The sequence below is a fragment of the Watersipora subatra genome, chromosome 1, assembly GCF_963576615.1.
Source record: "Watersipora subatra chromosome 1, tzWatSuba1.1, whole genome shotgun sequence".
Lineage (NCBI taxonomy): Eukaryota > Metazoa > Bryozoa > Gymnolaemata > Cheilostomatida > Watersiporidae > Watersipora > Watersipora subatra.
In genome coordinates this window covers 3,534,590-3,550,461 of record NC_088708.1, presented here as the reverse complement: position 1 = coordinate 3,550,461, position 15,872 = coordinate 3,534,590, and the positions used below count along the sequence as shown (strand labels likewise).

Sequence of the window (15,872 nt, the reverse complement as noted above, 5' to 3'; positions counted from 1 at the left end):
CCATGTTACTAGTAGTTCTTATCATGTAGTACACATGATGTTACTTTTATTAAATATAGCCATGTTACTAGTAATTCTTATCAAGTAGTACACATGATGTTACTTCTATTAAATATAGCCATGTTACTAGTAATTCTTATCAAGTAGTACACATGATGTTACTTCTATTAAATATAGCCGTGTTACTAGTAATTCTTATCATGTAGTACACATGATATTACTTAGGGCAAGTATAGTTTTAAGCTTATAGTTCAGGTATGTTACTAAAAATTCTTATCAAATCAAGTAGTACACATCGACAATTACATTAGCTCTACATTTATTGAAAAATATAGATGTAGTTGTTCTGGTTTTTTAACCCTGGTTGGTTAGGAAGTAGGCGTTTTTTATCAACATAATCAAAAGAAAATTTATTTTTGCAGGACAATTTTCTGGTCTTCTTTACCCAAAAATGATGCGGTCTACTCTAGTTTCATATCAGCCTCCATCCTGGGCTCAAAATCTTCAGAATATCCCTACTTCAATTGTGAGGGTGAGAAACTTTGTTCTCGTCTGCAAAAATTCTTGATACTAGTTCTGAAAAACAATGATCAGAGTAGGGCTTCTTGACTAACATTTTTAAGGAGCTCTACAATGAAATGTTTTTTTTAAGTAGCATTTTGCACCTTTCCGGATATATTTAATCATATTTAATATCTTGATTATTTACTATTAATTATTTAATTATTAATAGTAATAATGAAGTAATTAATTTATTATTGTTTCAATTAATATCTGATCTATGTTTGTACAAAAATGTAGTTTGTAATGTACTATGTTTTATTTTTGTTACATGTAACCTGTTTTTTGGTGCAATAGCTCTAGCAATCTCTAGTCTTTTTCATTATATTTACTTAATTGTATCCAATAATATCTCATCTGATATTTCTAATAGCATATGGTCTGATACTTTAAGTAAAATCTCATCTTTATTCTTTGTTACTATCTAATCCAATATCTCTAATAACATCCTATTGAATGTTTCTCATAACATATATAATTTAATATCTCTTAAAATATGTAATGTCTCTGAAAGCACTAACTATAGTATTTTTAATAATACCTAATCAGTTGTCTCTAATAACATTTGTTGCGTTATATTTAAACATCTATAATATAATTTTTTGTTATTTAACCAATGAAAAATTTAATCAATGGTTGGTTAAATAATTGATTTAACCAATTTTTCAAGTAATATATAATCAGTTATATCTAATGGTATATAATATATGTATTTACATCCTGTCTAATATTTCAAATGATGTGTAATGCGATATCTTTTAATAATATATATTTTGATATTTATAGTTTATGTTCTAATATCTCTCACAATATTTAATATAATATGTATAACTATGTCTAATATCTCTAATAACGTATGCAATCTTATTTCTCTACTTATTTTATGTATTATCTCTAACTCTATGTAAACTGTTGTCTCCAATAATATCATCTAATGCATCTAATACGGTTCTAATGTTTAAATATATTTGCTGTCATATCTCATGCAAGTACATGTATGTTTCATCTCCTTGTATGCAATGTCAATGAGTAGAATATCATGAATTTTTATTGTGTGTTTCATAGTTAGCAATGACACCAACTCCAATACAAGAGTGGAAGTTACCCTCTACTCCATCAGATTTCAAAGTTTATATCAAGAGGGATGACTTAACTGGAAGTGTTCTTACAGGAAACAAGGTCCTTCAGCTATTTTCTATTGCCAGTTCTGCCACCGCTCTTTAATCTACTGCGCGTTACAGCAAAGTTTGTTTTATACAGTATCGCATCAATTAATAATATTTCATGACTTCCGCTGCAAAGGCAAGTTATTGCTACAATCTCGGTAATTTGTTAGTTTATTCAGAAGGTCATGACTGCACATCGAATATCATCTACTACAGAAAAGTTTCTTTTACTTTCTGTGTATCTGCCTTCTGGTGTCACCTGAATCAGTGAATAACCACGTAAAGCAACTCGTAAAGGCAGGTCTACACCATAGCTTAACCTTAAATATGTGATTGGCAGGGTAGTTGGCTTTCCCTTATTTCTCTTATACTTAACTCTGTCACAGTTCATAATGGGATTTTTTGTCTCATTAGCCTGAAAATTTATTTATTTCATGACAGGTTCGTAAGCTGGAGTTCATTTTGGGGGAAGCTATTAAAAGTTCTTGCAAGCACGTCATAACTACTGGTTCTTGGAACAGCAATCATTGCAGAGCTACAGCTGTGGCTAGTGTAGAAGTCGGTCTACGGCCTCACCTCCTCATCCGTGTTAAGAATCAGGTCTAATCTTATATCTTACTAAAGCAGATGATATTTACACATGTCAGAGTAACTTACACAGAAGTTACTCTGACATGTGTCATATGTCACAATATTGTGTCACAATATCTCTGCTGCGTATCAGCCTTCCTTGCATCATTTAATAACATGCTTCTATTTTTATTAACTTTACGGATTACGTTACGGATTACGTTACGGATTACATTACAGATTACGTTACGGATTAAATCATGGATTACATTACGGATTAAATTATGGATTACATTACGGATTACATCACGGATTACATCACCGTTTAGATTACTTATTACATTGCGGATCAAATTACGGATTACGTTACGGATTACGTTACGGATTACGTTACGGATTACATTACGGATTACATTACAGATTACATTACAGATTACATTACGGATGAAATTACGGATTACATTACGGATTACATTACGGATTACGTTACGAATTACATTACGGATTACATTACGGATTAAATTACGGATTACGTTACGGATTGCATTGAGGATTACATTACGGATTAAATTACGGATTACATTACAGATTACATTACAGATTACATTACGGATGAAATTACGGATTACATTACGGATTACATTACGGATTACGTTACGAATTACATTACGGATTACATTACGGATTAAATTACGGATTACGTTACGGATTGCATTGAGGATTACATTACGGATTAAATTACGGATTACATTACGGATTACATCACAGATTACATTACGGATTACATCACGGTTTACAGTACTTATTACATTGCGGATTAAATTACGGATTACGTTACGGATTACGTTACATATTACGTTACGGATTATATTATGGATTACATTACGGATTACATTACGGATTGCATTACGGATTACATTGTGGATTACATTGTGGATTACATTACGGATTACATTACGGATTATATTACGGATTACATTAAGGATTACATTAAGGATTACATTACGGATTACATTACGGATTACATTACGGATTACATTAAGGATTACATTGAGAATTACATTACGGATTACATTACGGATGACATTACGGATTACGTTACGGATGACGTTACGGATTACGTTACGGATTACGTTACGGATTACGTTACGGATTACGTTACGGATTACGTTACGGATTACGTTACGGATTACGTTATGGATTACGTTACGGATTACATTGTGGATTACATTACGGATTACATTACGGATTACATTACGGATTACGTTACGGATTACATTACGGATTACATGATGGATCGCAAGGCAACTCAATAAATAAGTCTGTTCAATTGTAACTACAGGCGCATTTTTGAGCCAAAAATGTATATATAAACTTAGTGAAAATCACAAAGTATTTTATTTGCAAAGAATAAAATATATGTTTAGCATACATAAAATTGTTCAACTTTTAGGGGGAACATTTTAATTACTACCGTGTACCTCCACAATCTCAGGGTATAATAAACATCATTCTAATTCAAGTTTAACGATAATGTTTGTGTCATTAAGGCTGCCAATCTGTGATTTGGTGTTGCCCGATTATGGTTCACCTCTTTCCTATCTTAGCTTTATTATTTTATTGTTCTTTTATATTAACATTGAAGGACATCAGTGACCGTGCACACGAAGGTAACATGTTCCTCAATAAACTGGTTGGAGCAGAGATCTACCCGATTACCCCAGGAGAAGTAGATGCTCAGCAGCAAATGAGTGAGCTTGCAGCTGAAATTCAGTAAGCTCTTTCTGCTGTCATCAGAGAATAGCTGCAGTTATTGTTCAGAGATTGAACCCATGCTGTGTAACTCTAGTGATTCTCAATAAGGAGATCTGGGGATGATATCTTTGGTGTGTATTCAGACCGAATATCATCACACATATTATTTCCTCTCGATTTTCAATAAACTATTTCTAGTTTAATTTAGCAACTCTCAATACTGTTCATAGTGTGTGAGCAGCTTTTCTCCAGTTAAGCTGGTTTAATTATAATTTAGAACCTCATCATAGTAGCCCGGTAAGATCGCTACAGAGACCGATGCATGAAATCACTGATAGAGACTAACATAATAAATAAAGGTTAACACTTAACACCAAAACTTATGTATAAGTCCTGGCAGAGTTCTACAAGACTATAACATTATAGCCCTGTGAGATGATGGTTTTCAAAGAAACACTTGGTTCAGTTGATATTAGAAGTTGCTAATCTGGCATTTTATAAATTTAAGCACCCGCCATATATTGTCGGAGAACATATTGTATGCTGATGACGCCTTCATGTAGGTTTTTACAAATAATAAGTTGGTGTTAGGCTATAGCAATACACTCATATACATGTATCATATACATCAGCCAGTCCTGCACAATGAAGCTTATAAATACTAACTTATGATATACCGTTCAACTGCTTAACTTGAACCATTTGTACCATTTCTAAGTACTTAATTCACATTAATATAGGGCCAAGACTGGAGAAAAATCACACCTTGTACCGTTGGGTGGCTCAGACATGATTGGACTTTGGGGTTACCTTCAATGCTTTGAGGAAATTCGGCAGCAGGTAGAATTCTCATATCTCATTTTTGGTTTTTCTATCATGTATATATTTAAATTTACGTAACACCAATTCTTTTTTGTTCTCGGAGACTCGAGTCACTGTTTTCTGTGAAAATTCTAGAACGTAATCCATGCGTAATCCATCCATCTTTTTCACATACTAGGTTATCAAGCTCACGTTAAGATGAGATTGGTAATTTTCAATGTTCGCATTATCATGCTCGGATAATGATGTTATCCTAACGGGATTCTCATCATTCTGGTTAGACTCAAGCATTTCTGTTGAATCAGTTAAACAATTCTACATTCTACAAAACATCAATATTCTTATGTTTATAGATAATCTTACATTTTAATAGTGCTCAGCCTTTTTTGTGTCTCACTACAGTGAGTTGTTTTTCAATGTAGAGGACAGAGAAAGTGAAGAAGTTGTTAAAGAAAATCCATCGAATTAAACTTTATCCAAGGCCGTCAGTATAATAGTTCTAACATCTTTATATTTGTTATGTTGGTTTTAGCAACTGTTAAGCTTTTGAGATTTACAATTTTTGTTTAATATTGGGAACAGTTGTGAAATTTGCTTTTATATTACCCGTGTAATTGATCAACTGTGAGAATAGCAATGGTAATGCATCGCTTGTTGCTTGTAGGGTGTGGAATTTGATGACTTGCTTTGTGTGTGCGGAAGCAGCGGTACTTTCTGTGGTCTGGCTATAGCTAACTACCTTTGTGGTTCTCCTTACAGGTGTCTTGTCTACTCGCTTACTTCACTTTAACTCTAGTGTTTTGTACTACCAGTTCAAATATTGTATATTTTATAGTTCGGGTCTGTTGAAGCCCACAGAATTATTTCACTTGTGAACTTTACTATCTTGTTAGGGTCCATGGAGTGCGAGTTGTTGATCGAGGTAACGTCCAACAAAAACTCAAAGATAAAATGGAAGGTCTTGGTGTATCTGCGATAGACTGGGAACTGCATGCTAATCTCTATGATGAGTATATGGGCCCTGGCTATGGGATTAGTACACCCCCTCAGTTGGGTATGCAATCAAAAGCTAGAGTACAAACTTGCTTTCACATTCATCCAACTGGTAAATCCTGACAGAAAGTTGCTATATTTTAAACTGGTTTGGAAAGGGAATGCCATCACATCTTCTAAATGAGAATGTAAGACAGTTTTTGAAGACTGCTATCAATAAATCATGCAAAGATGTTGTTATTAAGAGTTTCCTTCTTCTAATTTCTTGAGCAGTGTTTTTGTCATCTGTATTCATTGCTGTTTATCTTGAAAACTTCTCCGTGTATTTTAGACGTAAACCATAGACTGTTGAGTTTTGCACGAGTAGCATTCTGGTCACGACATCTTTATGCTTCATTTGCTGATTTGTAATCAATTGCTTATATAATTGTTGTAATTTATTTCTATAATAAGTTTGGTCACTTTATCATCATCATTTAGCTATACTGACGTGGCATGGGCTACTACCTGTACTGATGTGTCACGAGCCACATGTAGTAATCTGTATCGACGTGTCGTGAGTTACACGCAGTAACCTGTACTGATGTGTCACGAGTTACACGCAGTAACCTGTACTGACGTGTCACGAGTTACACGTAGTAACTTGTACTGACGTGTCGTGAGTTACACACAGTAACCTGTACTGACGTGTCACGAGTTACACGTAGTAATCTGTACTGACGTGTCGCGAGTTACACGTAGTAACTTGTACATGTACTGACGTGTCACAAATTACACGTAGTAACTCATACTGACGTGTCACGAGTTACACGTAGTAACTTGTACTGACATGTCATGAGTTACACATAGTAACTTGTACTGACGTGTCACGAGTTACACGTAGTAACCTGTACTGATGTGTCACGAGTTACACGTAGTAACTTGTATTGACATGTCATGAGTTACACATAGTAACTTGTACTGACGTGTCACGAGTTACACGTAGTAACCTGTACTGATGTGTCGCGAGTTACACGTAGTAACTTGTACTGACGTGTCACGAGACACATGCAGTAACAAGTACCGATGTGTCATGCGACACACAAATTACCGGGTACTGACATGTCATGACTCATGAGCCACATGCAGTAACCCTCACCGACATGCTACACTAAGTTTGCTAAGCCTTGCCTCACTTACTCTGGGTAATGGGCTGTTGGAATTACTGGTCTTGTATTGAAAGATGCAGTGTCCACTCAAACAGTTGTTAATTATTTGTTGTTAGTTAGGCATGTGTTTTATTTCTATTTTTGAGGGAATATGTTTGTAAGTTTAGAGTAGCATTTTTGCTAGGAGCAAGCTTTTTCACCTTGATGAAAAATGGTTCATTTTTCACAGTCATGTTAAATGTACATGAGGCAAGTTGACAACAAGGCAGAATTACATATCTTACATCGCAACTACAAATGTACCTAATTATTCAATCATAGGTTGTCTCTAACATGCCTGCCTTAAGATGTCAACATGACTTCTCTTGCTCCTTGCTTTGCGTCATGCTTCAGAAAAAAGGACATGACAAAAGGCAATGTAACAAGATCAGGTCAATAAGTTGAACTTACTACCTACCTCTCATGGTGTGTTTGAAAGAGAAGTTGTCTATCAGCATTTACTGTAATACCCCTATTTGATCGCCTCTTCTATTTGAACGCCTCCTCTATTTGAACGCGTTTTCTATTTGGACGCCTCCTCTATTTGGACGCCTCCTCTATTTGAAAGCCACCGCCATTATGGGCGAAGGGTTGAAAAAATAGAGCGCCAGCCTTTAATTGAACACCATCTGCCTTCGACCACCACTTTGACATTCGTTTATCTTTACGAGCCCATAACAGCAAGTGATCAGTAGGAAAATGACCACAAAATAGTATTAATAATGAATCGTTTACATCAATAACAATTCATTCTTTTGTTGTCCAACTCTAACGCTTTTCGTTTTTCCGTTAAAACTTTGAAAGCAACACCATAGAAATAATTGATAACTCTATCAGGCTAATAGGTAGTAGTTTCTTGTTTAACATGGTGTTGATACTTCAAAGTACTTGTACCGTATATAGCATGCAAGCTCTAATTCCTTCACTAAGATACTCGATCTGATGATGCAACGATATCTAAAGAGGCTCTCTATCTACGGATTCCATTTTCTGCAAAAACAATGGGTAACAGTGACATTGCATTTAGCTACTGGTAGTAGCATAAAGCTCATAGCCGATCTACCAAATAGATATTTCCATGAGCACAGAATTTGTATGTAGTCCGTGCGACGCTATTCGAAGCTGTATGAGAGACTATGTATGTATGTACTGTATGTGCAGACTTTAGCTAGCCAGGACAATTGGCCTAATGTCTCCAAAGGGTGAGTCTTTAATTAAAAATAGTTTCAAATATATCGGTACTCAGTTGCTCTATACACTAGTAAAACATATTACTGGATGGGTTAACGATCAAGGCTTTGGCATTCCATAGCTTTTTGTTAAGCTCAGCGCAGAATAGGTATATTGATGTCATGCGACTTGGTTTATTGCAGTTTCAAGAAATATGGCAATTTCTCAATTGCGTTGGAAGCATTGCTGGCAAGTGATAAAATAAAGTGGATTGCATTACTATAACTATACGAGACTATGCAGGTGAGTTTAGGTAGGTTGGCACCTACAGTATGTGAATGTTTCCCTTCTTCATAAGTCATATTTTTTGCAGTTTTGTTGCAGCATTGTTCTAATGGCGCTATGTGGTGCAAGATAAAAGTTTACAAGCTGTATGCCGACATGGCACATCTGACATGGCATATTCGACCCCTTTTCTTTCCAAAGTACTATGGAATCTGATGAATTAATCTGCCACCAAAAACATTATTGTATGGTAAGTTGCCATCATATATGTATATACATATAGCATTCTAACAATCATAGCATGTTTGTGTAGTATTATGTCATATTATTTTTTATTTGTTTCACGCTAAAATGTTTCCATACCATGCACCATTGTTATGGATTGGGTGTTTTTGTTTGAGTTTATTTTCTGGCTAGGCAATCAATGATAACTTCAAGAGAATATACAACAATAGTTTGAGCCAATTTCAAGGTACGCTAGGGAATGCTTTCATAATAATGACAGCCAGCAAACCAGAAATTGCCACTACCATATGTTTCAACTGTTATTGCTTTGCTACTGTTATTGTTCAACTGCCACAAACTGACATTGTTTATACATGCTCATCATTCATTACAGATGGAGACCGTTAAGGGACAAGTCAGGCCACCAAAAATACAACAAATATATAATTTAGTCGTGTTGTGTTTATCAGAACCTTTTGAAGGAGAGTACATGGCGTAGGATGCATACAGAGTTTGCAGATGATCAGATCTCAGCCAGATTCAGACAGTCTGAGGGCAGTCAGATGGCATTGACATGACTTATGCTTGCTTTATTAGGGGCCTTTACAAACAATAGCTCAATAAGAGTTGTGCAAGACAGTTGAATATTTTTGTATTATTTATTTGTTTTAGTTACCAAAGTACAATACTCTATAAGGGATGTGTATAGTTGACCTCTAGTTGACCTTGAACCTCTTGAGTAGGTTTTCATCGTATTCTCATTAGATTAAAAATAATTAATAAATATTGCATTATTAAAAAATTGCATAACTTGAACAATAAAATATTACAAATTGATACTTGAGGTTTGTTTAATTTTGTTAATTCTATTTATAGTAATAGCAAGGAATTTAGTCAACTACCATTGTCTCACTTGAGTGTTTTAACAATATACATGTATGGCCAGTTGTTTAATTTCAGAAAAATTTTCCTGTCATTTGTATTGCTTACAGCATACAAAACCAGTCGCTCGCTGTTCACCATTTCAATAAACTTTTCATTATTCATTGGTTTTTAGTTAGTTGATCAGTATGCAAAATCTTTAGCCATTTACATGCTAATATACGTCTGCTGAAACAAGAGCGAATAGGCTTGTGTAAGTCTAGCCCAAGCTTACTTGAACTACGTATATCGGCTTTAAAAGTGCTCAAAACTTGCTTTAAAGTTCGTAGACCACCAAGAATGTAGTTCGAAACAGTTGGTTGGTGAAACCCTCGTTTAATCTTGCAGAATATTGAGAGTAACATAGATTTTCATCAAATTATTAAGCCTTGGGTGATCTTCTAGTGTTATGGCATCTATCCGGCAATACATTCTGTTCACTTCATCTCTGATTACCTTTTCAGTTTGTACTGTTCCTGGCATCCATGGTTAGTCTATGCAGGATGTAGATTTGCTTTGACGTAATCACTCTTGTATTTAACGGTGTAGCATTTCTTTCTTTCTTTGGGCATAAGATGGTAAACACAGCTTGTTTTAATAGCAGTCATATGGCCGTGTGTGTTAAGTATATCAGCTCATGCAGATCTGTTTTTGTAAACAATGTGTCATGACCAGTGAGTGCCTCTGCCAAGCTTCGGTAGAAATAATCACTTGTTTCCTGTCCTAGTACTTCTATTGCTTGACTTTCTACTACCAGATTATACAGCCAAAGTAGCAGCAGCTACAGGTATAATCTTAGACACGACTTACACTGGGAAAGCTGCCTACGGAATGTATGAGCTTATGAACAACAGACCAGAGGTGTTTAAAGGACGCCGAATTCTATTTTTGCATTCAGGTATGCGGAGACAACTCTGTCAGTGTTGATTAAGTTAGTTGGGGTTGTCTGCACATTTGCTGAAGAGCTTGGATGTCTATATTTTATATTAGTAATTAGGTGATAAATTAATATTACGATAACTTTAAATATTGGCCATGCTTCCATATCGCCTTTAAATATGCTGCAAGTATGACAAATAATGCATGAATGCCTTCTAAGGATGATATTGTAAGCATAACCTAGTTAGCATATAGAAAAGTCAAGGTCCCAAATCAAATCAGGATCCCCTGATATTACTGTTGCATTTTCACTCGAAAGTTTCTTCTTGAGCAAGGATTTGATGAAGTAACAAATAATGATTTTTACTGTGCTTGTTGTTGATGGGTTTTGTGCTCCTATAGAGACTGCGATAAGCTGTGGGTATTTTCGCTAGCAGTTTTAGTTCCTCGGTTGTTTAGAATCCTGGCATAACTGAGCCTACTTACTAGTTTGCCCATGTTTGTACTGGCAGTAGAATTTTATTAAAAAAAACATTATTGGTCATTTGTAGCACAAATATTCATTTTGATAGCAATGCAATGCCAATACAAGTAAAAACTGAAAAGATGTTAAATAAATTAAATAATGAACAAATATTTATAATAAGAATAATCGGAATTTTGACAAAGATCGCAGAACAACTGAAATAATCAATATTTAAAATTAAATATTGATAAATAGCTACAAAGTTGCACATTTAATGGTAACCAATTTAGATGTGTCACCTCAAAATATGTTTGGCTGGCGCACGCACATTTTGCAATCATCTTTAACCAATAGATAGTACAATACATTGTAAAGTTTTATTTACAAAATTGAGACTAAAATCTATATCCTATATATAGTTCCTTATATTCTCAGGTTGCTTAAGCATCAGCTTTGTTATTTAGGTCAAAGGTCAACACTCAATTTGTTTACTTCTAAAGTACATAAACCAGCCAATAAGGCATAACGGTTTTTGCAAACATCTTCGCTGCCGCAAGTTTTGTTCATATATAAACTTTTATTTTCAGGTGGTTCGATAGGTCTGTACAACCAGTCAGTTATTGACAAACTCCTTCCGTTCGTACCAGGAAGTCGTCAGCCCAATGCAACCTCAATTTAACCCTGACTCTCATCTAGTGAACCATGGGTGCTGTCAAAAGACAATCAGCTCTACTATTATATGCGGGTGCTAGCAAAATATTTATATTATGTTGGGCTAAAATTAAGTTTCACTTTATATGACTACAGCATTATAAATTGAATGCAAAGCTGTTCCCAAGCAAGTGTTCTAGTGCAAATTATTGGGGCTTGTGCATATAAGAATATATTTATTCATATACATGTATACAAACAACTGGGTGTTATTTAAAGAAACATTCTAATTTGATTGGTTTGGGAAATTTTGTAATTATTTTTTGGTAAGTAGATTGATCAAACATACTTATTGATGTAATCTCGTTAAACTTCCAGAATATATTTATTTTATGACAAACCAAACTATAGCACAAGTACATGTATGTTCCAATGTATGTGTCGCAAATATGAATTAGCCTTTTTGAAGCGCCTTTTGTTTCTCCTTGCCAATGATGAGTTGCTATGAACACTTGTATCTGTAAACTGGGCATTTTTATCATACGCAGCAGGGATACTCAGATGCCAGTGTAGCTGCTAAAAGTACGTTTCTAGAGCTCGAAAGACTAAAACATCTTACAGAAAGTGACATTAAAGGTCTGGTAAGCTTTGTAAACACTGTTGAACTGTGTTACAGCCAGTTAGGTAAAGTTAAGCAGATTTTAGCTGTTACACCAACCCAAGTTGATGTACTGAAATCAAAGTGGCCCCCGATAATTAAGAGAGAATGGATGAGAGTTTACTCCACACTTTCTACCATTGACTAAATTCAACTCTTTTCAAGGTTTATGAGGTTTTTGGAATGCGAACGCGACTTCTGCTTCAGAGAATTGGCAAATGATGCAGCAAAACCAACTAAGCACGCAGAGGACAGCAAATTCTGTGCCACAGCTAAAACCCGCCTCCTCTGCTGGAAGTGCAGCTGGTGGAAAATCATCTTCCTGCATAATACATACCCATTCAAAAGTCACACACAACACAATGGAATGCCGACAGTTCAAAAATATGGGGGTGAAGGATCGGATGGGCTTTATAATAAAGCATAAGGCTTGCCTCCGCTGCGCAGGTACACACAAAAAAGAAAGCTGCCAGGTTGCAGACAAAGGCACCACATGTCAAAAGGATGACCACCACACCCTGCTGTGCAGACAGAGACCAGAAAGGAAACAAACAAGCCGTGATGACTTGAAGGCAACTGCTGAGAGTCATGCCAGTGCGGGATATGGATATGAGAGATACATGTATATCCAACTCAGTATACCCAATCCAGAGTGTCCCAGTGGCAAAATCTTCCAATAAAGCAGTAGTGTTCTATTATGGAGGGTCTAATGCCACCTATGTTGCAACAAACTTTGTCAAGAAGCTGAATTGTAAAAAGGTAGGAAAGGCACAGTTACGCATCACTAGGGTTGGAAACAGTGTCTTAGAGCACCAAACCACTATTTACAGAATTCGGCTGGTAACGACAGAAGGAAAAACAGTGCCTGTGATGGCCTATGACAGGGGTGGGGAACCTTTTTGACTGAGAGAGCCAAAAACCCAAATGTTTCAAAATTTAATTTTAGGAGAGCCATATGTATATTTTGAATCTCGAAAACATAAAATGGAAAAAGAAGACCAACAAATTTAGTACGTTTGAGCAATTTTAGAGTACATGTATAAGAAAATTGGATTTGTTTGGTTTTGTTTGTTTTGCATTAACTGACTAACAAACCATTTTATTCGGCGTTCATTTACAATGATTTGCTTATTTTTTATAAACAGCAAAGTCTACCTTGCAAAATAAAACTAATAACAGTATTTTATGCGTCTACAAGAAAGCAAAACAACAAAATATTTTACAAAAGCAGTACAACCTGTTGGTTGTCTATCTGTATCTAGAGTCAAGGTTAGAATAAAAGAAAACATTCAACGATACTCCAACTCAAGACGTTCGGATTGGTGGACCGACGCTGTAACATTTGCCTTCAAGTATTGATTAATAATTGCGCGACTACCTATTCTCTGTTTTGTCGACACATAATTTTGACAATCTATCACGATGAACTAAAACATCACAGAGGTTGTGTATATGAAATTAAGAACTTGCCCGACTTAACGCTTCATGTTATATGGAATTTTTTACGTAGTAGGAAGCAAAAGCTTCACTTAAATCCTTTACATTATCTGGAATTTACGTTATAGGAGGTATACGTTATAGAAGCGTTTACTGTATTATGCTAGTTAAATTAACTGCAAAATTATGGATTATTTTTTCCACTGATTTATCAAAGAGCCAAATGTAATCATCAGAAGAGCCACATACGCCTCGAGAGTCATAGGTTCTTGACCCCTGGCCTATTGCATGAAAGAAATAACTAGCCAAGTCCTAAGTCTCAACCTAGATACACTTCAATCACACTTTTCAAACAGAAATGACTTGGAAGACCTAGCCCAAACTGAGTCCAAGGTAGACATCCTATTCGACAATAACTACTATGGTCATCTCCCAAAAACTGAAGTGGACACAGCGGGGGCTCATCTGAGCTCACTGTCTGGAACTTTAGGACGATGCTTGCAAGGATGCCACCTCTCTCTCAAGCAAAGGACAATAAGCAACCTGATTGGGGCATCATGCATTGAGGAGAATGATCCATACAATCCGTTTTGCAAGAATAGTAAAGTTTCCACAGGAACATGTTTGACAAAGGCTGATGTCCAGAGAATGGATACCTTTATCCGGTCAGAAGATGTGGTTACTGTGATGGTTGCAAGTGTAGAAAATGTCTAATACGGGGACACACATCATTTTTTAAGAACAGCAACCGTATACAAAATGTTCTTGTTATTCCAAGCAATGAAATTGTATCTAATGGAAAGCTAATGTATACATCCATGAGTACAGGGATAAAGAGGTGTACAAATTATGTTGAACCGGTGAGTGTTATTCAGGATCATAAGTAAGCTGGCTGCACCTTTTCAAGTCCCTACCATCAGATGGTTTTTAATCAGTTTACTGATGTTTTCTTTGGTTAGTTCTGTGATATGCATATCCGGTCCCCTGCTCGTAACTGTGTGACAGTCACACAGACTCAATTCATTAGCTCCAAACTACTACGTAGCTTGATTCACTAGCTCGCTGGAGTTCTCTTAACCGCACACGTAGTTAAATATCCATAAACGCATACAAGGATAAAGCTGCCAGAACCTATTCAGTAATACAATTTTGCAAAGATGTAAGAGCAATTTGTAGTTTATAACTAGATCATGCCACATAAACTATGGCTGATAGATCTCTTAGTATTGCACTCAATGCAGGGTATATGATTCATATGGTTTCATGAGTGAACCATGAAACCGTATGAACTTTTCAGTAAATATGTAGTGAGATGGCACCAATGCCACATTATACCGTATTACTAGAAGCGACTGTGAACAACGACAACGTCCTGTATATAAGACAGTGTTTATGGGAGCTGTAATATCATATGATGAGTTACCAACAATCATCATGGTCAACTTAATGTTAAACTTAGTAGCCTTCATATAGCATCTCACTATCTAGTGTTGTTATGAGTATTGGTGATGTATCGACGCATGTTTAATGGTTATGCTTTGGCTCATTGCAAAGCGGTATGTATGTTGGAGTATGTAACACATCGTGCTGCATGTTCGTGCTGATATTAATTGCTCGAGGCATTACCTGTTTGCATTGTGTAGAATATCATAAGGAATGTGCATTAAGGACAATTACACTCAATAAATGCTTTCATGTATTGCTGTTATGAAAGCAGTTCGACAATGCGCGTTGAAAATGCTATTTGTTTGGAAATAAAAGGACGTAATACAAATTTTACATATTATTTGTTTCATATCTCCAGCATTGCAGAAAAAATCATTGCTGTAGGATGTGCTCAATTTATCTATTGAAGTAGGGTATAGCTTCTGTAGCTGCTCTTCTACTTATACCAGTACTGCCAAGTTCAAGATAGTCATTACATTTTACTGAAAAATAGGATTTATTGCAAAGTTCAATGTTAAGAATTATGTAAGCAGTAACTGACAAAAAAGATACATATCATTATGAGACTGAACTGTGTACATGTTAAAGTACAAAACAAACATAAATGGCAAGTTGTAACAGTAATTAGCCAAATTTAGATGAGTGCTTTTCTTTTTTCGTCTCATCAGAGCCATTTAATA

The 15,872-nt window shown here is 35.6% G+C and overlaps 1 protein-coding gene across 1 annotated transcript; it reads left to right on the top strand.

Annotated features, from left to right (window-relative positions):
• Window positions 1-404: 404 nt before the first annotated feature.
• On the top strand, window positions 405-12,045 carry LOC137404273 (uncharacterized). The gene is made up of 9 exons (XM_068090457.1): window positions 405-532; window positions 1,627-1,740; window positions 2,169-2,327; window positions 3,943-4,070; window positions 4,793-4,892; window positions 5,539-5,633; window positions 5,768-5,928; window positions 10,413-10,553; window positions 11,588-12,045. Exons 1-9 carry the CDS (start codon window positions 452-454, stop codon window positions 11,677-11,679), a joined length of 1,071 nt encoding a protein of 356 aa, XP_067946558.1. The 5' UTR covers window positions 405-451; the 3' UTR covers window positions 11,680-12,045.
• The last annotated feature ends 3,827 nt before the right edge of the window (window positions 12,046-15,872 follow it).

What these genes read in the sequence shown, in the direction of transcription:
- LOC137404273 (XM_068090457.1), top strand. Translation starts at nt 452, where the DNA reads ATGATGCGGTCTACTCTAGTTTCATATCAGCCTCCATCCTGGGCTCAA. An exon ending in TCCCTACTTCAATTGTGAGG is followed by an intron (nt 533 to 1,626) that starts GTGAGAAACTTT and finishes TGTGTTTCATAG; the next exon opens with TTAGCAATGACACCAACTCC. An exon ending in CTTTGTGGTTCTCCTTACAG is followed by an intron (nt 5,634 to 5,767) that starts GTGTCTTGTCTA and finishes CTATCTTGTTAG; the next exon opens with GGTCCATGGAGTGCGAGTTG.